This window comes from Cervus canadensis, chromosome 26, assembly GCF_019320065.1.
Source record: "Cervus canadensis isolate Bull #8, Minnesota chromosome 26, ASM1932006v1, whole genome shotgun sequence".
Taxonomy (NCBI): domain Eukaryota; kingdom Metazoa; phylum Chordata; class Mammalia; order Artiodactyla; family Cervidae; genus Cervus; species Cervus canadensis.
In genome coordinates, this window is record NC_057411.1 from 46955762 (window position 1) to 46979926 (window position 24165).

At 47.4% G+C, this 24165-nt stretch overlaps 1 protein-coding gene across 1 annotated transcript in view; it reads right to left on the reverse strand.

Moving 5' to 3' along the window:
* Nucleotides 1-21601: 21601 nt before the first annotated feature.
* The window catches only part of TAPT1 (transmembrane anterior posterior transformation 1), a 59414-nt gene continuing 56850 nt past the window's right edge, over nucleotides 21602-24165 (reverse strand). The window contains exon 14 of the mRNA XM_043447796.1: nucleotides 21602-23876. Within this exon, the coding sequence (XP_043303731.1) occupies nucleotides 23659-23876 (218 nt within the window). The 3' untranslated portion in view covers nucleotides 21602-23658. The remainder of the gene's footprint in view (nucleotides 23877-24165) is intronic.

Consider the following 24165-nt stretch of genomic DNA (forward strand, 5'->3'; position numbering starts at 1 on the left):
CTAATTTCATATTTTATAGTAAAAAAATGATGTCTTGTTATTGTTTTAACTTGTGATCTTTAAGCTACCTGAGACTGTATATTTGTATGTTTATTGCCTGTATCCATTTATTTTCTCAAGAATCAATTTTGAATATGCTTTTTTCCCCCTCTCATTGGACTTTTGTTATATAATTTTCAAATATTTTCACACTTCATGATTTTTCATTGTAACTTGACAATTCGCATTTTTTTTTTTCTTATTGACTTTTATTTTTAGACTTTAAAATGTTCTCTTACTGACTCCTCTCTACATGAGTATAGCAGCAACGGAGTTCCACAAGGAACAAGCTGGCAATAGCTAGTTAGAAAGCTAGCTCCTGAAATGGCTTAAAACCAGTCTCTGCTCTTGTTTCCTCTCCAATCAAATCCAGAATAAATATTCATATTCTTTACTTTCCGCTTCAAAAAGTCAGACTGAACATCAGATATAGAAGGTCGGTATCAAAGGTTCAATCTGGAGCTGACATTTGGTCCATAAGACAAAAAAAAAAAAAAAGTCACGGCAAAGTCCTCCTTATACTTTTGCTGAGTGATGAAAAATTTTAAGATACGATTCACTTATCAAGAAACTTACCATTTAAAAGTATAAAATGGAATGCTTTTCTTACACTTGCAAGGTTGTACAAACATCCCTACTCTCTAATTTCATAATGTTTTCATCCCTCCCCAAAATGACTCTCCATACCCATTAGGCAGTCTCTCCCCATTTCCCCTCCCCCAGCCCTGGAAACCACTGCCATGCTTTTGGTTTCCATGGATTCACCCATTTGTATAAATGGAATCCTACAGCATGTGGTCTTTCTGTCAGGCTCCTTTCAGTTAGCATGTTTTTAATCCATGCCAAAGTTAGAGTCAGTGCTTCTCTTTCTATAGCCAAACAATATTCCATTGTATGGAATTGTGTTCCTCCATTTAATGTTGATGGACAGTTGTTTGTTTCCACTTTTCAGCTACTATGCATCATGCGGCTATGAAGAGTCATGTACAAATTCTCATGCGGAGGTCTGTTTTCACTTCCCTTGGGTATATATCCAAGAGAATGGCTGTCTCATGTAGTAACATTATTTAACATTTTGGAAAACTGCTAAATTTTTCCATAGAGTCTGCACTATTTTTCAGTTCCCACCAGCCATGTGTGAGGGTTCCAATTTCTCCACATCCCTGCCAACACTTGTTAATTTAAAATGTATTTATTTTTATTACGGCCCTCCTAGTCAGAGACTTCTGCATGGAGGGGACTTTGCGTCTATTGAAATAAAGACAAGTTTTCTGAGTGGGTCTTCCAGAGAACTACTAGACAGGTCAAATGATGCTCATTCTTTGGGAATGATGTTTTGAAAGAATTCCAGCTTTGTTCTGCTTCATCCAGTACCAGGAGTGCAAACGGTTATTTTTCAAGGCTACTGATGAGGTGGAAAGTGAAGGATAGGACCAGAGCAAATTAAAAAACAGAAATTATATATATATATATATATATATATATATATATATACTTTTCTTTTTTTTTTTTGCAAAATTGTCTGATTTCTAAAACACCTTTTGAAGGCCCCCAACTGAAAACATTTGTAGGTCAAAATCAACTGTGGGCCCCAGTTAGGAAACTTGAACACAGAGAAAAGTGGCTTTGAATAGAATGGTTTTTCAATTGTTTTAAAGGAGTAGACAATTTTTGTCAGATTGCATTTTATATTCAGAACCAAAGGTGAGATGGGGCTTCCCAGGTGGCTCAGCGGTAAAGAATCCACCTGCCAATGCAAGAGATGCGGGTTCCATCCCTGGGTTGGGAAGATCCCCTGGAGGAAGAAATGGTAACTCACTCCAGTATCCTTGCCTGGAGAATCCCATGGACAGAGGAGTCTGGCAGGCTACAGTTCACAAGGTCGCAGAAGAGTCTTGACACGACTGAGCGCCCAGCACACACAAGGGTGATAGGGAAAATATTTCACAGTCCCAAGGCCTACCACCGGCCCCTCAGAACAGACTCAGCCTTAGCTGTGCCGGGTGATGCCCTTCGAATGGCTGGATTGTGGGCAGATGGCAGGGAGAGAATCCTCCCCCCTTTAGTCCCCAGGGAGCTGGTGCAAGGGGACCTTCCTATTAAGTGGGCATGGGAAAGGAGAACGTGTCTGCTGAACCCCACTGTAGCCCAGACCCTCTGCAAACCGCACTCCCCGTGACCCACGTCCTGGCCCCTTGCTCCTGTGCCCCGGACTCCCTGCCCCTCATCTGCTACAGGATGAAGGATGGAGCTGGTGCGCCTTGTTGCCGGGGTCTCCTCCTGCAGGGATGGGCGGGGCCCCCGGCTCCCTGGGTCTCTGCTCCCCCATCCCCGCAGGTAATGAGGGGCAGTGGTTCCCTCTCTCTTCCCAAGCACCTGCCGTACTACGGGGCTTCACCCTCTGAATGCAGGTAGGTCTCGGGCATCAGGATGGGGCTGGCTGAGCGCAGCGGTGGGGGCTGGAATCTGCAGCCTGTGTTCTCTCAGCCCCACGGAGTGCTCCTGGAGGAAGGCTCTCCCTCTGTGCTCCCCGCTTTACCCGGTCTCTCTCCTGATGCTCTGCGTCCTCTTCTAACGCTCCACCCCAACTAGCAACTGCGCTCGCCTCCGTGTGTTTCCTAGTCTAGCTTTGCTGGGTGCCCAGGTCTCATCGGTGGGTCCTGAGTCCTCTCTGTCCCCCTGCCTGAAAGAACAGGCTCAATTCCACCCTTCTCACCCAGAAGAGAGCTCAACGTGAGCCTTGATTTTTCTGGTCTCCCATAAGGCAAGCACGTTCCCCCTAGACTGCCTCTTGATCCTAGAGAAACAAAAGCCTTGGCATTGTTAAGGTACTTTGCTCAGGAGCTTCTGATCTGGTCTGAGTCTGGTTGATACTGTGAATCTAATCAGTGCTCAACAGGCTCCGCCCTCTTTCATGACTGACACCCGTGCCCCCGCCCCCAACCCCCGGAATATTTCTCTGAAGGTGGATGGGATTAATGACCTCACCTTTCAGTCGGCCCCTGGGTGTCAGCAAACTGGCTTCAGTTCTCATCTCCACCACCTGCTGCGTGACCTTAGGGGGGGTCACCTGGCCTTCCTGGACCTCAGGCTCCTTGGTTATAAACCTAAGATAAGACTGTCCTCTTTGCAGAATATTACTCAGCCATAAAAAAGAATGAAAGAATGCCAGCTTCAGCGATGTGGATGGACCTAGAAATGATCATACTTAAGGGAAGTAAGTCAGAAAGAAAGACAGAAACCATATGATACCACTTATATGTGGAATCTAAAATAAGACAGGAATGAACCTATCTAAGAACAGAAACAGACTCAGGGACCTAAAGAACAGACTGTGGTTGCCAAGGGGGATGGGAGTGGGGAGGGAGTGGGAGTTTGAGATTTGATGCAAGTGTGTAGAATGGATAAACAGCAAGGTTCTACTGGGAACTGTGGTCAATGTCCTGTGATAAACCCTCATGGGATCCCCTGGTGGCTCAGACGGTAAAGCGTCTGCCTGCAATGTGGGTGACCTGGGTTTGATCCCTGGGCCAGGAAGATCCCCTGGAGAAGGAAATGGCAACCCACTCCAGTACTCTTGCCTAGAAAATTCAATGGATGGAGGAACCTAATGGGAAAGATTATTAAATAAGAATGTACACAATGTATAACTGCATCACTGTGCTGTAGCAGAGATTAACACAACATTGTAAATCAACTATATAAATAAAAACAATTTAAAAAAAAAAGAGTATCCTTCTTGCAGTGAAGATTTAAAATAGTGTGTGGAAGGAACCAGCCCTCTCGTTGACGTCAAGTCGGCCAGCAACAGAAGGGAGTTCCTTTCTCTGCAGCCCTCAGCTTCCGGGGCTGAGCCAGCTGGTGGGTGTCCATGCCCTCTGGGGGGTTATTCATAGGAGAGGACAATTCTGTGACCCTCCACTGCCTGCCGGCCCTACTGGCTCTCAGGACATGATCATGATCCAAGGGGTAAACAGAGCCCCAGGGCTGCAGAAAGGCTACAGATGGAGTGAACAGCTTGGTGGTTCAGTCGGGTCTGAGGCTAGACTGCTTGGGTTTGAATGCTGCCTCCACCCCTTCCTGTGTTCCTTTGAACTTGCGGCTTTTATCTGAAGTCAGAGTCTTATCTAGAAAAAGGAGTAGCTCGTGAGAGTGCCCAGCTCAGAAAAGGTACATGCAGAAGGAATGCGCTAAGCACTCTCGCCATGTGAGCAGAGAGTCCAGACCTGGGAGGAAGCACCCCCATCAATACAAGCTATGTTCTGTGTGTTAACCTCACCAGCTGCCCTGAACATCCAGTTAAACTGCGGTATGCAGGCTCTGGGTGAGTTGTACGTCGCTTTTTGAAAATAAAGGCTTTTTATCATTTGATCAGAAAAGGCAATGGCACCCCACTCCAGTACTCTTGTCTGGAAAATCCCGTGGATGGAGGAGCCTGGTGGGCTGCCGTCTATGAGGTCGCACAGAGTTGGACACAACTGAAGTGACTTAGTAGCAGTAGCAGCAGCATCATTTGATCAAAACAGCAACTGGGCTTCCCAGTTGCCAAGAATCTGCCTGCCAGTGCTAGGAGATGTAAGAGACATGGGTTCGATCCCCGGGGTGGAAAGATCCTCTGGAGGAGGGCATGGCAACCCACTCCAGTATTCTTTCGTGGAGAATCCCATGCACAGAGGAGGCTGGCGGGCTACAGTCCATGGGATCGCAAAGAGTTGGACACGACTGAAGTGACTTAGTGCACAAAACAGCAAGGAGGTTGGGAGGCTGGTCTTGTGAGTTTGGACCAAGTTTAGGAACACAGAGACCAAAAGTTCGAGGTCTCAGGTAGGAAACAGTGTCTGCACTGAGGTATGGCTTCAGCTTTTCAAACTCGGTCTGCAGCTTGCTGGGGACGGCTGGGGTGGGGGTTGTCTCGTGGCGTAACTGCATAGTCATCTTTCACAAAGTGAAGGAAAGGACTTTCGCAAAGTGAAGGAAAGACAGCATCCATGTCAGTCATCCGTGTTAAAATGGCAGAGCTAATTAATGCCATTTTAACTAGAAAATCAGAGGAATTTAACTTGCGGTGGCAGCGGAGTGTCCTGCTCAGGGGAGGGTGGGGCAAACCTGTGGCTGCGGGCACAGAGCTGCATCCGGGTGAGCCCTACCTCCATCACCAGCCAGATGTGTCGCCTGTAGGGCAAGCTGTCTACCTTCCCAGGTCTGGTGTTCCTACTCTGAAACATGAGTGTGCATGCGGTCACTTCAGTCGTGTTTGACTCTTTGAGACCTTATGGACTGTGTAGCCCACCAGGCTCCTCTGTGCATGGGATTCTTCAGGCAAGAATCCTGGAGTGGGTTACCATGGCCTCCTCCAGGGGATCTTCCCCACCCAGGGACCGAACCCAGGTCTCTCATGTCTCCTGCATTGGCAGGTGGAGGGGTTAATAGTCAGCCGCCTGTTACTCTGGCTAAGCCATGAGAAAATCACCATGGGAAAAGAATAAAAGCAAAATATAGCAATACATCATAACCCAAATAAAAGTACATCAGGTGGATTAGTTGGGGTCATCATGCCCTGCTAAGCTAGGGAAAAACATAGTGTGGACCTTGGAACACTGGGTCAGCCCAAGTTCAGAACGCTGCTTGTGCACACACCAAGATGTTTTCCCAAGGCATATGTGGGTCTATGATCTCCAGCGAGGTGATACCCCTTATACAAGAAAGTACCAAAGATAGTTTAAAGTAATCAATAAGATGGGAGACGTGACCAGGGACACAAGAGTCTGACTTCATCATAGCACAACAGATACTTTCCACTTGCCAAGATACTAAATAAACATGATGTGACTCCGAGGAACAGGGCTCTTGATCCGAGAGGACTTGAGTCCCCTGGTCCCATCTTTAAGACTTTATTTCTGTTTCTAGTTTCTTTTTCCCAAACTGTGCATTGATCACTTTCGATCCCTACTTGGCTTTGGCTGCAGCAGGCAGGCAGGTTCTCTACCACTAGTGCCACTTGGAAAGGCCTGAAACGTGGGTGTAGTCAAACCTATGTCAACTATTAAAGATAATTGAGGAGAACAAATCCAGAAAGTATTAAGTTCTACACAAATGCAAGGTTTTGTCATGATCACATCAGATTCTTCTCTCAGCTTATGTCCTGGGAGCTCAAGTTCACCAGAGAACAGTGATTTTTGTTTCCTTGTTCATTATTCTTTTTTGATCACCACTTAACAAGGATTCAAAGTAGCATATATAACTTCCCTTGTAGCTCAGTTGGTAAAGAATCTGCCTGCAATGCAGGAGACCCGGGTTTGATTCCTGGGTCAGGAAAATTTCCTGGAGAAGGAAATGGCAACCCACTCCAGTATTCTTGCCAGGAGAATCCCATGGACAGAGGAACCTGGCAGGCTACAGTCCATGGAGTCAAAAGAGTAGGACACGACTTAGCTACTAAACCACCAAAGTAGCATATAGAAACACATAGTCTAGCGGCATTCCAATACACACTACAGTGAATCACAGAGGGCTATTTCTTACAGGCAATGCAGTGCGGTACAAGTGATTCTTTGGGATTCTACCTCCTACTTGATTTGTTGAGTGAATGAATGCATGAATTGAAGTTAACGAATTGAGATTCCCTTTCAGGAAGATTCCTTTGTGCAGGGAGTGTGTACTTTTGCAGAGTCCATGATAACTTGTTGGGTCATCTCTCCCTTACAAGCATAATCCAGTCCCAGAGGCATCATAAGAATGGGATCGATTTTTCTATCCATCATCACTGACCATCTGCTTTATGGCAAAGAGGCTGACACTCCACATAGACAGGAGGCAGGACCTGGGATGTGATGTGATCAAAGATTTGAAGAAGCACTCCTCTGATGGCATGGACACAAACCACCGGTAGAAACGCAGATGCTTTATCTCTGAGCCCAACAGAACTGAGCAAAGCTCTCCTTTGGGGAACTGGGAATCTTGAGCCTGACTGGGTTAGAATGGGGACCAATTGCTGTGTCCTTACTCTTTTGGGGCAACCACGATGGAGGGAAATGAGAGGATGCTGTGAGCTGTGTCCCAGAGCCAGGGCTCAGTTCATCGGATCAGGTCTGTACACCACGACTCAGGATGACACGGGCCCCATTGAGTACGACTCCCGTTCCGTGTAGCACCATCGTCCTTAGCCACCAGAGAAACATCCAATGAAGAGTTTAAACAGAACTTTGGGGGGGATTGTGAGGACGATGTGCTTAAGAAGACACTTGGAAAACTTACCCCACGTGAAAAAAAGAGTGCTGAGAAATAGCTGCAGCTTGAACAGAGCTGGAGAACCAGCGCTGGGCTTGGTGACTAGACCTGAGCAGGATGAGCCTGCTACCCTGAAATGAACTTGAAGGAAGAACGCTGGGTATCTGAGATGAGAACTCCTGTCCAAGGATAACTCCCGTCACTCTGGACTGATTATATCCGCCCACCACCCCACTCCCCAGCCTTGCCCCAAGTTCATATGTTGAAATCCTAGTGTGGTGCTCTTAGGAGGTGGGACCTTTGGGAGGTGATTAGGTCATGAGGGCGGTGCCCTTATGGATGGAATTTGTGCCGTGTTCGTCAGGGTTCTTCAGAGAAACAGAACCAATGGGAGACATTGGTTTAGTTGTTGTGGTTTAGTCGCTCAGTCGTTTCCAGCTCTTTGTGACTCCATGGACTGTAGCCCGCCAGGCTCCTCTGTCCATGGGATTTCTCAGGCAAGAATGCTGGAGTAGGTTGCCATTTCCTTCTCTCGGGGATCATTCCAACCCCCAACCCAGGGATCAAACCTGCATCTCCTGCATTGGAGGTGGATTCTTTACCACTGAGCCATCTGAGAAGCCCCATAGGAAACATACAGTTATATATAAGAGGAGATTTATTCTTGGAACTGGCTCATGTGGTTAGGGAGGCCAAGAAGTCACAAAGTCTGCCCTCTGCAAGCTGGAGAATCAGGAATTGAAGGTCAAATTCAGTTCAAGGATGCAGGCCTGAGAGCTGGTGGGGGGGGGTGGGGGTTGTTGGTTTTAAGCCCCTCTGTCTGAAGGCCTGGGGACCAGGAGCACTGACATCCAAGGGCAGGGGAAGATGGTGTGCCCCAGATCAAGAAGAGAGAATTCACCCTCCTTTCCCCTTTTTGTTCTTTTCAGCTCCTCAACGGATTAGATGATGTTGCCACACTGGTTGAGGGCAGATCTCTTTATGCCTCTTCTGATTCAAACACTAACCTCTTCTAGAAACACCGCCCACCCACATGCCCCCGACCGAAGGACACACCAAGAAATGACGTTGTCTCAGCTGTCTGTGTGCCTTTAGTCCAAGCCAAGTTGACACGTTAAAATAGCCATCATGGTGCCCTTATCAGGAGAGACAGGAGAGAAAGCGTGTTCTAGCTCTTTCTGCTTCCCGAAGACAGTTGCCTGCCCTCCCGGGAGAGGCTCCTCATCAGACAAGATCTGCTGGCACCGCGGCCTTGGCCTTCCAGCCTCCAGAACCGAGGACGATTTGTTTTAAGCCACTCCATCTTCGATAATTTGTTACAGCCGCTAGACTGGCTAAGACAGCCCGGAGGAGGCTCTCCTGAAGCCTGCCCATGATGGCCTCTGGGGCAGGCGGCGTTCAAACGACTCCCCCAGGCAGCCTCCTTCCGTCTGTCCCAGAGCCCAGACCCTGGCGCTGGATACTTGCCTGCCTGCATCCCTCTGTTCACTCACCCTGTTGCTCTCTTAGGCTCACGTGTTCACAACCTGCCCATCCTTCAAAGACTGATGTTGGCTCTGAGGTCTGCCTGATGTCTCCTCCCCTGTTTTAAAATAATTAACACAATTTAAAAAATTTATTTGATTTTGGCTGCACTGGGTCTTGGTTGCTATGCTGTCTTCCTCCAGTTGCAGCGATTGGGGGCTACTCTGTAACTGCAGTGTGTGGGCTTCTTATTGCAGCGGCTTCTCTTGTTACGGGCCACAGGCTCTAGAGCAGATGGGCTCAATTGTTGTGGTACAGGGGCTTAGTTACCCCACGGCACGTGGAATCATCCCAGACCACGGATTGAACCCATGTCCCCTGCACTGGCAGTTGGATTCTTAACTACTGGACTACCACGGAAGTCTCTCTCCACTCTTTTTCTTAAAAGATTTTTTTTTTTTTGGTGGGGGATATGGACCATTTTTTTAAAGTCTTTATTGAATGGGTTACAATATTGCTTCTGTTTGATATTTTAGCGTTTTGGCCGAGAGGCACATGGGATTTAACTCCCTGACCAGGGATCGAACCTGTACCACCTACATTGGAAGCTGAAGCCTTAACCGTGGGCCCACCAGGGAAGTCCCTCTTTACCTTCTCTTCTGTGCTATTGAAACCTTGATTTTGTTTGGAGCCAATATGCTCCAGGCAGTTGATTATGCTGGGTGTAAGCTGGTGTTTTTTCAAACTATGGACACAATCTATCACAGGATTATGAAATCAGTTTACTCGTGTGACTAGCATCTAGAAACTATAGACAGAAAATTTTTGAGTGAACCAGAGTGAAGGTAAGTATTATTTGGTGAAATTTTACTTTTTAGTTACATCTATGTGCTACACTGGTTTCAACGTGCCGTGTGTAGTTGACCCTTGAACCACATGGGCTTGAGCTGTGCGGGTCCATTTATACATGGAGTCCATGCGGTCACAAAGAGTCAGACATGACTGAGCAGCTAGCACTTTAGGGCTTCCCTGGTGGCTCAGACGGTAAAGAATCTCTGCAACACAGGAGACCTGGGTTCAGTCCCTGCGTTGGAAAGATCCCCTGGAGAAGGGAATGGCTACCCACTCTGGTATTCTTGCCTGGAGAATTCTGTGGACAGAGGAGCCTGGCGGGCTACAGTTCACGGGGTTGCAAAGAGTCAAACTCGACAGAGTGACTAACCCTTCCACTTTTCCCTTTTTTTTCAATAAATACGACTACTGTGCTGTGCTGAACCACTCAGACATGTCTGATGCTTTGCAACCCATTGGACTGTAGCCCACCAGGCTCCTCTGTCCATGGAATTTTTTCGTATAAGAATACTGCAGTGGTTGCCGTTTCCTTCTCTAGGGGATCTTTCTGACCCAGGGATCAAACCTGAGTCTCCTTTGTCTCCTGCATTGCAGGCAGAGTCTTTACCTACTGGGCCATTGGGGAAGCCCCAAATACTACTATACTACTATAGTCGTACACAATCCATGGTTGGTTGAATCCAAGGATGGGGAAGGGTGGATTCGGAAGGCCTGCTATAAAGTTATACACAGATTTTTGACTGTAAGGAGGTGGATGCCCCTAACTCCCACTTTGTTCAAGGGTCAGCTATACTTCCCATGTGGGCCTTCATCAAAGACTTCCCAAATCACTGGTGGAGGCCAAGCAGAAGGCTCTCAGATTTCCATCTCCCAGACCCACTTGTAACTAAATACCAATAAATAAATAAAGATATGAAAACATGTCACGAAGATGAAACATCTAATAAATATATTTCAAATATTTAATCATACCCTTTTTTATGGAGAAGGAAATGGAAGCCCACTCTAGCACTCTTGGAAATCCCGTGAACTGAGAACAGAGGAGTCTGGTGGGCTACAATCCATGGGTAAGGCTGGCAGGGATTAGAACAGTCAGCCAGCCCATGGCTGGAGGGAGGGTGGGCTTTTGGTGCGCTCACATGTGCCTCTGAAATCCAGCTTCATAACTACAACAAAATTCATTTGGAACCTTTGTCCAGGGAATTCCAGTTCTTGGAATTTATGTTAAGGAGATAATCAAATGTCCAACCAAAGGAAAGGATTAAACAAATTATGATATGGCTGTATATGGAATTCTATCCAGCCACTGAAAATATTTTAAATCATTAACATGGAAAAATGTCCACCCCATGTGAAGGAAATGAAGCATGTTGTAAACCAGTAATGCAGAGCCTCATGGAAATATGTTCACATGTAGAAACCTACACCTGTGTGTATATGATCAGAAGCAATTTGAAAGAACATGCACCAAATCAGATGGTGAAATGATGGACATTCCTCTCCCCTTTTTTATTTTTTAATGTTTATTTTACTCATTCACTTATTCGGCTGCCCCAGGTCTTCGTGGCAGCATGTGGGATCTTTAGCTGTGGCATGAAAACTCTTAGCTGTGGCCTGTGGGATCTAGTTCCTTGACCAGGGATTGAACCCTGGACCCCTGCCTTGGGAGCTTGAAGTCTTAGCCACTGGACCACCAGGGAAGTCGTTCCACCTTTTTCTAAATAATCTTCTGATTTTTCTATAATGAGTGTTGTCTGTTACCTGAAGATTGAAACTAACATCAGGGTTTAAAATACATATCACTGCTCAAGCCAGGATGGGGACCCCCATGCTCCCTCCAGAGCTCAGAGACAGCGGTGCAGGGCCTGCTGTTTCCACGCGTTTAGCAAGCACGTGACTAACTCGTGGTGTCGAGCCTTGCTCCTTGGTCCTGGCACATGCATCCAAACTCTTGGAAAGCTAAGGCCTTGGATTCCCAGTTGGTACCTGGACATCAGGACGCACCTTGGAGGGGTGGATGAGAGACCAAGGAGAGACCCCTGGAAAAGTGCCCACCGTCACAGAAAGCCACGCCATCATGCCTCATGCTGCCTTGGTTCCTTGGGGAGGAAAAAAAGGGTGATTCAACAACAAGCAGCAGAACTGGAACAATCCCCTTCTAATCCAAATTAAAAAAAAAATAGCACTCAGCCAAGCCAATCTATGGGGAATTAGAATCATATGAGAGTCTGGAAAATGTGAACCGAAAAGAGGTCTGGAGGAATGGAAAGTCTGTTTCACTGCTCATGCTTTTGTTAGCAAACTACTTGGCTTTTTTTTTTTTTTTTTTTTAAGATTTTTTTTTTTTAAATGTGGACCATTTTGAAAGTTTTTATTGAATTTGTTACAGTGTTGCTTCTGTTTTATGTTGGCCAGGAGGCATGTGGGATCTTAGCTCTTCCACCAGGGATTCAACCCGCACCCCCTGGGTTAGAAGGCGAAGTATTCCATTGGACTGCCAGGGAAGTCCCAGAAAACTACTTGATTTAAGGAAAAAATCTTGCGCCTGTTGGGAAGAGCTCTCATGCAGGGATGTCCTGGGGTCTGAGCGCTGCGCAGTTGTGAAGGACCGGGGCTCTGCCATCAGAGGGACCAGCCTTTAAATCTTGGTCCTGTGTTTCCCGAGGTATGTGGCTGTTGAGAAAAACCCTCTTAGCCTCAGTTTGCACATCTGCAAAATGGGGACTGTACAGGCATATTGAGCAGATTAGATGAGGTAAGAATCACAAGAGCCTTGTATGATGGCTTGTGTGCATGCTCAGTTGCTCAGTCGCGTCCGACTCTTTGCCACACTATGGACTATAGCCCACCAGGCTCCTGTCCATGGGATTCTCCAGCAAGAATACTGGAGGGTGCTGCCATGCCCTCCTCCAGGGTCTCTTCCCCACCCAGGGATTGAAACTTTGTGTCCTGTGTCTCCTGCACTGGCAGGCAGATTCTTACCACTGAGTCACCTGGGAAGCCCCAAATACTGTTCTAAAAAAAATCATTCTTATTCTTATTACTACTACAGTTCTTGCTTCAAGCCAGAGCCGGATGACATCGGGGTACATGATGAAAGCAACTTGCCCTGGGACAGAGGTTGGGTGCCTGATAAAGCCTGTTTGAGGCAAAATCCCATCTTCTAGGACCTACACCATCTTTTAAAAGCATTACTTTTGAAGGAGAAATGAACATCCATTATATATATTTGCAAGGGAAAGTCATATTCTTTGTTGCTGTGATTTCCAAGTAAATATGGGTTGAATCTGAAACCATGTGGCTTGATGTCACCCCGGCACCAGCTTTTTTTTCCCAGTTCTCAGTGGAGTCCCAACAGCAGGGGAGCTGAGCCCCGGCTTCCTGTTACTCAGCTGGGGGCTCTAGGGGTGTTGCCTTCCACTTCCTGTAATGCAAATGTGCTTTCCACCCTGGGCTGGTGACCAGGTCCCAGCCTGCCTGGGCAATCATTTCAGAGGGTTATCAGACCCAGAGGCCACTCATCACAACATCATCTGCTGAGAAACAGAAAATCAGCCACTGATGGATTTTACCTCCTCCACAGTGCCGACATTGACAAAGCGGGAGGAAGCCTAGACTGAACTCTCTGCTCCCTGTTAGTATGGCCAATGAGCTTTAAAGGTTCTTGCAGGGGGTGGGGGGGCTCCTTTGTCCTTCCGAGGTGGAAACAGAGCAGCGAGGTCAGCCTGGGGGGCTCCTGGCCCTGCCTTGGCCCGACTCTAGGGTTTCCCCAGTGTGGTTTATTCCATAAAAACCAACCCCTCGCTGGTGTCCCTGATTCCGCTCTAGCTGCCTGCGGTCCATCCTTCATGCAACAGGGAAATGCAGCATCCTGACCTCTTGCCTGGTCCTGAAACCAGGAACATCCTAGCTCCTCCTGGTCCCTGGGCTTGGCTAAGCGGGACCCCTGCCCCCCATCCCACCTCTTACTGCACCCCAAGCTGCAATCTGTCCCCACCATCACCCCCCAAAGCCCTGCCGACTTCGTTCTGCAGGTAGACTATACCCTGCTCGCTGTCCCTTCTGCAACTCTGAACTTGCTGGTCTCTGCCCGAGCGAGGTTCCTACCAGCTGAGGTCACATTGCACGTGTCACCTTTTAGAGGATGTCCCTGACCATTGAGCTTCATGAAAGCATCCCATCCCTGTCACATCACCTGGCTTTCTCTACGGCACCATCACCCCCCACCTGCGGAACTACTCAGCTGTTCTCAAGATCACTGTCTGGCTTCTCCACTGGAGAGTAAGCTGTTACCTGATCTGCCGTGTTGAGGCTCCCAGAACAGCAGGGCTGCTCCCAGAGGGGACTGATCTCCTGCAAAGGATTTTTTAAAAATTTTATTGGAGTATACTGGCTTTACTTTGCCAACAAAGGTCTGTCTAGTCAAAGCTGTGGTTTTTCCAGTGGTCATGTGTGGATGTGAATTGGACCATAAAGAAAGCTGAGCACCGAAGAATTGATGCTTTTGAACTGTGGTGTTGGAGAAGACTCTTGAGAGTCCCTTGGACTGCAAGGAGAACCAACCAGTCCATCCTAAAGGAGATCAGTCCTGGGTGTTCATTGGAAGGACTGATGCTGAAGCTGAAACTCCGATATTTTGGCCAGCTCATGTGAAGAGCTGACTCATTGGAAAAGACCCTGATGCTGGGAGGGATTGGGGGCAGGAGGAGAAGGGGACGACAGAGGATGAGGTGGTTGGATGGCATCACTGACTCGATGGACATGAGTTTGAGCAAACTCCGGGAGATGAAGGACAGGGAAGCCTGGCGTGCTGCAGTCCATGGGGCTGCGAAGAGTCGGACACGACTGAGAAGCTGAGCGGAACTGCTGGTGGCTTTGCAGCACTGCGCCCGTTTGTGCTGCACACCGAGGTGAATCAGCTGTTGCTGTGGTTCAGTCGCTCAGTCGTGTCCGACTCTCTGTGACCCCATGGATGGCAGCTCGCCAGGCTTCCCTGTCCTTCACCATCTCCCAGAGTTTCACAGACTCCCGTTGAGTCAGTGATGCTAAGCCTCTCATCCTCTGCCGCTCCCTTCTCTGTGTGCCTTCCATCTTTCCCAGCAGCAGGGTCTTTACCAGTGAGTTGTCTCTTCTCATCAGGGGGCCAAAGTATTGGAACGTCAGCTCCAGCATCCGTGAATCAGCTCTACGTGTATCTATATCCCCTCTTTTTATGGGTTTCCTTCTCGTTTGGGGCCCCACAGAGCGCTGAGTTGAGTCCCCTGTGCCGTATAATAGGTTTTCATTAGTCATCTGTATTATACATAGTAGTATATACATGTCAAAAATAAACAAATGGGACCTAATTAACTTAAAAGCTTTTGTACAGCAAAGAAACCAATAAATAAGACGAGAAGACAACCGTCAGAATGGAAGAAAATATTTGTAACCGAAGCAACTGACAAAGGATTAATTTCCATAACATATAAACAACTCATGCAACTCAATAAAAAACAAAAAAACAAAAACAAAAAAATGGGCAGAAGAACCTACATAGACATTTCTCCACAAAGGGTTTTGATGCCCAGTTGCACAACTTAGGGCTTCCCAGGTGATGCTAGTGGTAAAGAACCCACCTGCCAATGCAGAAGATATAAGAGACACGAGTTCGATCCCTGGGTCGGGAAGATCCCTTGGAGAAGGAAATGGTAACCTGCTCCAGTATTCTTGACTGGAGAATCCCATGGATAGAGGAGCCTGGTGGGCTACAGTCCATGGGGTCGCAAAGTGTTGGACACGACTTTGAGACTAAACAACAACCAGAAAAGAACCTTCTCTGCCCCCCCCCACACCCCCCAATTCTATTTTAGTCTCTTCAACCTTTACCTTGGGAAGAGCAGCTGGAGCTGTTTTTGGCCCCATAATGTAAGGCCCACATCCTACACGGTGATGGCTCTAGGCAAGGGTTCTCGAACGTGATCGTGCATGACAATCACCTGGAGGTCTGTGAAAACAGATTCCAGAGTTTTGGGTTCAACGGGGCTGGGCAGGGCCCCGGAATCTGCATTCCCATGTTGCCAGGTGATGAGATGCTGCTGCTCCGGGACCACGCCTTGGGGACCACTCGTCTGGGCCGCGGGGCATCGGGTCAGCACAGCCTGGACCTGTGCAGGGTTTCGTCCTTTGCAAACTGAGTTTTAGATGCTTTATCTTGTTCACTCCTCCCAACAGCCCTGCCAATATTATCAAGCCCAGTTGACAGAGGAGGAGACGGAGGTTCGCAGTGTCACACAGAGGAAGCCCCCGACTCAACACCACACAGCCAGCCAGCTTTCCCTGGGTAAACATCCTAGACGTCCAACGTCCACCAGGTCACCACACCCTGCTCCCCTTAGGTCCTGCTACTCTGGCGTGGATGAACCAGTCGCCTCCATAAGGGGTCTCTGCCTCTGCTTTGGAGAAGGCAATGGCAACCCACTCCAGTACCCTTGCCTGGGAAATCCGGGGGACGAGGGAGCCTGATGGGCTGCCGTCTATGGGATGGCACAGAGTCGGACACGATTGACATGACTTAGCAGCAGCAGCAGCCTCTGCTTTGCCCTCTTCCCAAAGCAGCAGAGGGCACCGGGGTTGAGAGAACAGCTTTCTAGTTAGGAGAGGGTTTTAACTCTGTGGTCTGACGGTGCAACCTGTGTGATCTGGGACAAGTTTCGGGACACTCTGTAGTTTACAAAGCATAGGGACACCTTTGAGAAGATACTGCAGGTTGGATGCTGGATCACGGCCAAATCCAGTATCACAATAAAGTTGCTGCTCTTTAGCCACTAAGTCGTGTCCAACTCCTGTGAATCCTATGAACTGTGGCCCGCCAGGCTCCTCTGTCAGTGGGATTTTCCAGGCAAGAATACCAGAGTGGGTGGCCATTTCCTTCTCCAGGAGGGGATCTTCCTGATGGAACCCACATCTCCTATATTGGCAGGTGATTTCCTTACCACTGAGCCATCAGGGAAGCCCATCACAATAAAGGGACTCAAACAGTTCAGGTTTCCCAGTGCATTCAAAATTATGCTTATCTTACAATCTATTAATTGTGCAATAGCATGGTCTTAAGAAAAAAAGTATGTGTGTGTGTGTGTGTGTGTGTGTGTGTGTGCTCAGTCGCTTTAGTCGTCTCTGACTGTGTGCGACCCTGTGGACTGTAGCCCACCAGGCTCCTCTCTCCATGGGATTCTCCAGGCAAGAATACTGGAGTGGGCTGCCATGCCTTCCTCCAGGGCTCTTCCCGACCCAGGGATTGAACTAGCATCTCTTGCATCTCCTGCACTGGCAGGAGGGTTCTTCATCACTAGACCACCTGGGAAGCCCAAAGTATACACCTCAATTTAATGTAAAAAATATTTTATTGCTAAAAAACCCTAACCTTCATTTGAGTCTTTTTCCTGACGGAGGGTTTGGAATAATTTAAGAATGACCAAAATGTGAAACAGAGACACAAACAGAGCAAATGCTGCTGGAAAAAACTGTGCTCACAGACTTGTTTGTTGTCGGGCACACACTTTCAATTTGTAAAAAATGCAGTATCTGTGAAATGCAATACAATGAGGTATGCTTGCAGTTTTTTCTTTTTCATTTATCTTCTCATTTGATAGGCAGTGATCACTCTGGCATATATAGATGTTGAACTATAATGCTGTACTCCTGAAATATATAATAATTAATCATAATAAACCATAGTGTTTTAAGGGCTTCTCTGGTGGCGCTAGTGGTAAAGAATCCGCCTGCCAACGCAAGAGATGTAAGAGATGCTGGTCCGATCCCTGGGTTGGGAAGATCCCCTGGAGCAGGGCATGGCAGCCCACTCCAGTATTCCTGCCTGGAGACTCCCATGGAAGAGGAGCCAGGAGGGTCCAAGGGGTTGCAAAGAGTCGGACACAACTTGAAGCTACTTAGCACACAGTGGTTTAAAACAACTAAAAAACACAAACTCTCTTAATTGCCTCTCATTGCCTACAGGTTGGAATCTGAGATCCTTGGTAAGGCATTAAAAGCTCTGGAAGACCTAGCCTGTCCCCTTCCCCAAATCCCCCCAGGATAAAGCTGTTTTTCCTGGCATTTTCAGCATGACGGCTGGCACTCTGCAGGCCCTCAGGTATGCATGTCTCCGTGAACAAAGCTTCGTGGTGCAACCATGCTGTGCTTCCCCCTCCGTTCACTTCTGAATCACCCTTCCTTTCTTTGTTTTATCCATTTAATTTCTTCTATTTTCAAAGAAGCCTAAATGAACCTCCCGAATGACTTCCAGGTTTATTCATCCAATACACATGTATTAGCTGCATCCACGTGCCAGAAACTGTACAAGATGCCAGGGCTACAGTGGAAACGGTGGAGCCCGTCAGAATTAGATGTTCTGCCGGGAGCGGCAGCTATGTTTGTGGTTGTCCCTGTGAGGCGAGCAGAAGTAACGCCATGGCAGGCAGCTTAGATTAGGAGTAGGCCTTCCTACTTCTGGGTGGTAAGATTATCAGGCTACCTGGATGCAACCAATCAGCATTCGCTTAACACTGACCGCTGTTTGCCAATTAGGAAATTAGGAATGGGGCGGAAACCCCCGGGAAAGTCCCGCGCACGCGAAAGTTTTGACCAATGAAATTGCTTTGCAAACTTGTAACCAATCCGATTAAACCAACTACCGATGGCGTGTGCTCACCCTATAAATCTGTGTAACAGCTTGGGCTCGGGGCTCTCTGACCCTGCACCACTGCGTTGGTTGCGGCAGAGGCCCCGGCTCGAGTCAGTAATAAACTTCCCTTTTTGCGAGTTGCACTGTCTTGGAAGCCTTCTCTATTCCCGCTCAGGGATTCGGACATCGGGCATAACAGTCCCAACCTTGGCAAGTGGTCCCCGCCAGACTGCTGATAAACTCTGAGCTGACAGCACAGCGTCTTCAGTTCTGTGCATGCACGGGGCTGAGCCATGACTATTTTACATCAAGCTTGACAAGCATTTTTGTTGGGTTTCACTTATCTGGTTAACCCTGACAAGATCTCTGACTGTCCTCAGTATTTACATCTTTATGTAGACATATCTACAATGAAATGAAAATTTGCTTGTTGGAAATAACTGCAGTTTCAAAAGCACCCACTTTGCAGGTGATTCACCCCTCAAGAGCTTAAACACTCAGTAATCCCTGACCTAATTCCCTCAAAAAGGCGCCAACTGTATTCTCAAGACCCTCAGCTTCTTCACCTGACAAAGAGAAAGTTGTAAGTGAAAAGCAAAACACATCGTCAGACACCTTCCCTTCTTTTTCACTTTAAATATCAAACAACTTCAAAGACAAGTTTACTGTGGTAAGTCAAAACGTGTCTTTTACTCAGTTGCCGGTGTGTGAAGTCTTTCTTTTCTTACTGAAATTCTCAACAGCAAGTCCAAGCTTGCACAACACCTGCTGAGCACCAGCTGTTCTTAAGGAAACTCCTCTGATAAAACAAACTGCCTTAGAAAGCCAATTTCTTTTTAACAACTTCCGGTCTCAGTGGCACGGGTTCCTCCTTAATCAGATGAAGCCTAATCTAAAGCATCAGAGGGGTCTGCTCCCTCCCTAACACTGGGGTATTTGCAGCCCTTAAGTGCCTGGCACCACTTGCCAGATAATCAGGGCTCTGCGACTCTTTTGCTATATTAACTCCCTTCTTTCCAGTCCTCTGTGCTGTTAGGCTGTTCTCATGATCTATCCTTCCTGGACAGTGGCCTGAGAGACGGGGAACGCACATCTCCTCTGTAGTTGTTGTTTAGTCGCTAAGTTGTGTCTGACTCTTTGTGACCTCACAAAGTGTAGTCCATTAGGATCCTCTGTCCATGGGATTTCCCAGGCAAGAACACGGGAGTGGGTTGCCATTTCCTTCTCCAGGGGATCTACCTGACCCCGGGATTGAACCTGTGTCTCCTGCATTGCAGGCAGATTCTTTACCACTGAGCCACCGAGGAAGCCCATCATCTCTAGAGTATATGAACAAAGAGGACTTCACCACTTACAGACACACCTAACGTCGTCTCAGCCAGGCTGAGATGAGCTGGGAGTCTGACCGCTGAGTGTAGTCGTTTTATCTTTTCATGACAACAACAAATAGCAAATATCCGGTGTATTTGCAGAAGCACATGTTTGGGAAGTGAGGTCTGACATCCACTCCTTTGATGTGAAGCTCTCTCTAAATAGGCCCTTTCGGATTTCCATACGAATGTGGGCTCTAATGGGCTTCCCAGGTGGCACCAGTGGTAAAGAACTGGGCTGCCCATGCAGGAGACTTAAGAGATGCAGGTTCGATCCCTGGGTGGGGAAGATGCCCTGGAGGAGGGCATGGCAACCCACTGCAGTATCCTAGCCTGGAGAATCCCATGGACAGAGGAGCCTGGTGGGCTACAGAGTCGGACACGAATGACGTGACTTCACACAGCACAGGGGCTGCAATGCAGACCCTCCCGGTTTAGTGGCTCAGAACCGAAGGCATGTACAGTCTGAGCTGACTGCTCCAAGCTGATGGGCAACTCTGCTTCCCAGAGGCACTCGGAGGCCTGGGTTTCTTCCCCACCCCAGGCTCTGGCATCCAGTGAGCCCTGCGCATTCACCTGCCTGGCTAGGGTACACCTCCAGGTTCCAGCTGGTGGGAAGGGGAGAGCCGGAGGAGACCCATCAGCTTCCAGCTCTGGGTGAGAATCAGCCATCTGACCCCATGGATTCATAACAGCAAGAAGGGCTTGGGAACGCAGTCCCCCTCGAGGCAGGCAGGTGCCCGGCTGCGACTGTGCTTAGCCACGGAAGACGCTGGTGGACGAGCAGTACTGAGCGAAACAGTCTTCTCTTCCTTCTACTTTACAGAAGCAGGGTGAAGCTTTAATGAAGTTATTTTAAGAATTCCAATAGGAAAAATAGTTCAGATTTCCATCAAAATGCTACAGAATTGTATTTGTTTAAGAACCGAAATAAACATGAGATCATCCGGTTATCGGGTGACTTGCCCCCAGCAGCTGCTGTTTCACTGACTTGTTGAGCGTCAGCCCCCCCGGGAGGGCAGGGACTTTGTTCAGTGCTGGTCCCAGCAGCAGGAGCGGTTCCTGACACATAGGAGGCGTTAATGAGTGAGCATTGAGTTGCTCAGTCGTGTCCGTGACCCCATGGACTGTAGCCCACCAGGCTCCTCTGTCCACGGGATCCTCCAGTCAAGAATATTGGGGTGGGTTGCCATGTCCTTCTTCAGGAAGAGTTAATACGTCTCGGTTAAATGAATAAACAGGTAGATGGAACGGAAACAGAGCAACATGTAGGGATTTTAAATTATTTTGTGCCTTTATATCTTTCTCCGCTGAGTCGGGCTGCCAAGCGGCTCAGTGGTAAAGAATCTGCCTGCCAGTGCAGGAGACGCAGGAGATGTGGGTTCAATCCCTGGGTCAGGAAGATCCCCTGGAGAAGGAAATGGCAACCCACTCCAGTATTGTTGCCTGGGAAATCCCAGGGACAGAGGAGCCTGGCGGGCTACAGTCCAGGGGTCACGAGGAGTCAGACAGGACTTAGCTGCTGAGTACACAACACTGCTGAGTTACCAGGGGCGGCAGGAACGTCTCTGACGGACGATTTCTAATTATAACAAGACTCCAGGCTCTGAATGATTCCTGGTGTTTATACTTCTATCTTAAAGAAAAAGCTATGAGCCTGACTCATGTTGTGCCTTGGATTTTTTTTTTTAAAACCAAAGCACTGTGTTCAACTTGACTCCCAGATGTGAAAAGTGCATGGTGTGACATTCAAAACACCTGCAAAATGAAATACCTTAATTTGTTGAGATACTAAATGGTCTATGATCAAGATCCAGCCAGTATTTCTCTCCAAAGATAAAAATCAAACATTTTTCTATCATTAAAACCAAAAGAGTAATTCAAATTAGAGTGTCCTGTCACTTGTGAATTGGAAGGAAATTCTTACAGAGTGGGAAATTCATTCCACCAAATATAGCAGTCAATATAATTAAAATAAATTCAGTGGCCGTTTTTAAAAAAAGATTATAAAATTGAATTTATTGAGTTTCACACAAGATGCACTTATAAAATTAGTACTGAATGCCATTTTAACAGAAGAAATGAACATCAGTCCAAACTCCCAATATATTCTGCAAAAAAAAACTTCCAAAAATGACAGCATAGTTACAGAGTCATTCAAGCTGAACTGAAAGATATACCCAAATCATATTTTTGCTCTGATCAGGGCTTTGTTTGGCAAAGTTTTCCCCAAGCTATGCCCATTCCTAGTGGAACTGTTCCTTATGGTGGTGAAGAGAAGGTGGAAAAACAATAATAATAACAATAATAATTCTAACATGGGCCTTCACTGAAACATACACAAAGCAATTTCAAGTCTTTCGTTTTTAACTTAGAGTACTTTCTGGTTTCCCAAAAGCATTTCTGTATTATTTTCTTTTTTTTAACCTTATGTGAACAATCATCTTCAGATTCCTTTAGCTTTAATGCAACACATTAAAATTCGCTTTTATTTTTCAGAGGAATGAGTCAAAGCATTAAAGCCTACTTTACATTTCACCCAGGAGATAAGACAAATCAGCTAAAATTTACCTTCTGCCGTATCACATGCAGGAAATATCAGCACAAGAGCTGAACTTCAATGAAAACATCAAAGGAAGTTAACAGTTAACGGCAACATCTGGACATTCTGAAATTAGACCCTGGACAATTTTTTATAAAAATGCAGAAAGGCTCCTCAAGATAAAATGTGGTGGAAAAGAACCTGTCCTGTGATGTGGGCCATGGACGGGTAATTAAGCAGAAATGGAATCTTGATCTCAAACAAAACCAAGAAGCACCATTTGGCTGCTCCCCACACAAGCCCCTGCCCACACCCGGACGGCCACCCGCACGCCCCAGACGTCTCCTTTCCTTTTCCCCAGACAGCCTGCCCGCCCTGGCGCACACGCACCCGGGGGCCCACCTCCCCAGAGCACAGACCCAGGCCAGGCGCGGGCGCACAGACAGACAGACAGACAGGCAGACGGGCAGACAGGCAGACCAGCTCTTTCTAGGAGCCCGAGCAAGACGATGCCCCAGTCTTGTGTGGACAAGACTGACTTTAAAACCGCGACTTGGAAAACCCAGTTGAAGTTGATACCTTTCAGTTTTGTCCTCTGACAGTTCCTCAGCCTGTTCAATACCAAACCCTTTTAATGGTAACAACTTAGGAAGCAATCAGTTTGAAAGGGAAACCAGTTAACTCCACCTGAAAATGAACACTGCTCTGCTTTCTTCAGAATAAAAAGTGCCTTTCTGTCGGGGAATTCCTATTTTATCCACTGCAATTACACAATACACAGCTCACGTTTGGCTGTGAAGAGTAAAACGGAAAAACTAGGAAACATTTTCTCAGTGATGCAAACCTTCATTCATTCATATTTTTTAAATAAACTGGCTTAAGGGTTTGTTTTTTTTTTTCCTTTCCCTCTATAAAATGCTACTATCCATCATGTCTCATTTAAGGTAGCTTTTTATTCTGATTAATTCAGGTACATCTTTTGAAGTGTATTCTGGTGGTAAGAACATTTATCTTAAGTTTAATTATTGTTATCTTTTTTTTTTTTTTTAAATGCTTTGGCAGATGAAGTTTGAAAACTGTGGGAACAGAATGAGGCTGGAAACGGAGCGTCATGTAAGAGCTCCACCGTCTCCAGCGCATCCCGACGCCGAGGAGGACTTGAGGTGGAGCCCCGTCCTCTGGAAGCACAGGCTGACGGGGCGGAGGGGGTGGTGGGGTCGCTCCGCGGGGCCCAGGGTGACTCTGCGGCTTCCCCGAGCAGGAGGGGCCTTTCCTGGGCCATCCATCTGTCCAAGGGCTCGGGGCTGGAGGTCGCTGCTGGCTGCCCCGTGTGACCTGACCTTCAGCCAGACCACGCCACTGAAGAAGGACACTAAGATTTGCTTTCCATCAATAAGTTAAGTTCTTAAATAAATATTTAAGTGCCGTCTTCAGCATCTGTCCGTCTGGGGGGCACTACCTCTGGGGCCCCGAGACTGCATCTTTGGCACTCGGAGCTCCGGAATTCAGTCAATTCGGTTTCCACAAATTGTGAACCTGTCTATCTCTAACAGATCTTTCTTTGAGGACCTGTGTTTCAGTTCTGAGTTCTCCTGTGTTATGTCCTTCTCGTCGCCGTCCGGGGTGGTCAGAAGCTGATCAGAGCTGCTCGTCACGAGCAGCGGGATCGCATTTTCCTTCTGATGAGTGGGCTGGCTGGTGACTGAGGCAGACAGGGTTTCTTCTGTGGAAAAACAGACCCGTGTAATTAGAAAAGGGTGTCCCACCAGCCTATCATAACCACAAGCTTTCCAGTATAGTGGGACTGAAAAAAACTGTCAACTGTCCATGCTTTCAGATAAAGCAAACAATAGCCTAATATTAACAGCATGGTGTATAAGCCCTATAGCTTATAATGAAACTTAAGAGGCTATACTATTTCCGTTTCCTCATCCAAAATTGTATATGACAGTGTAATGTGGACCACGGCCCACAAATAGCACCGTTATCAGATCTGGGGAAAATCAGAAGTC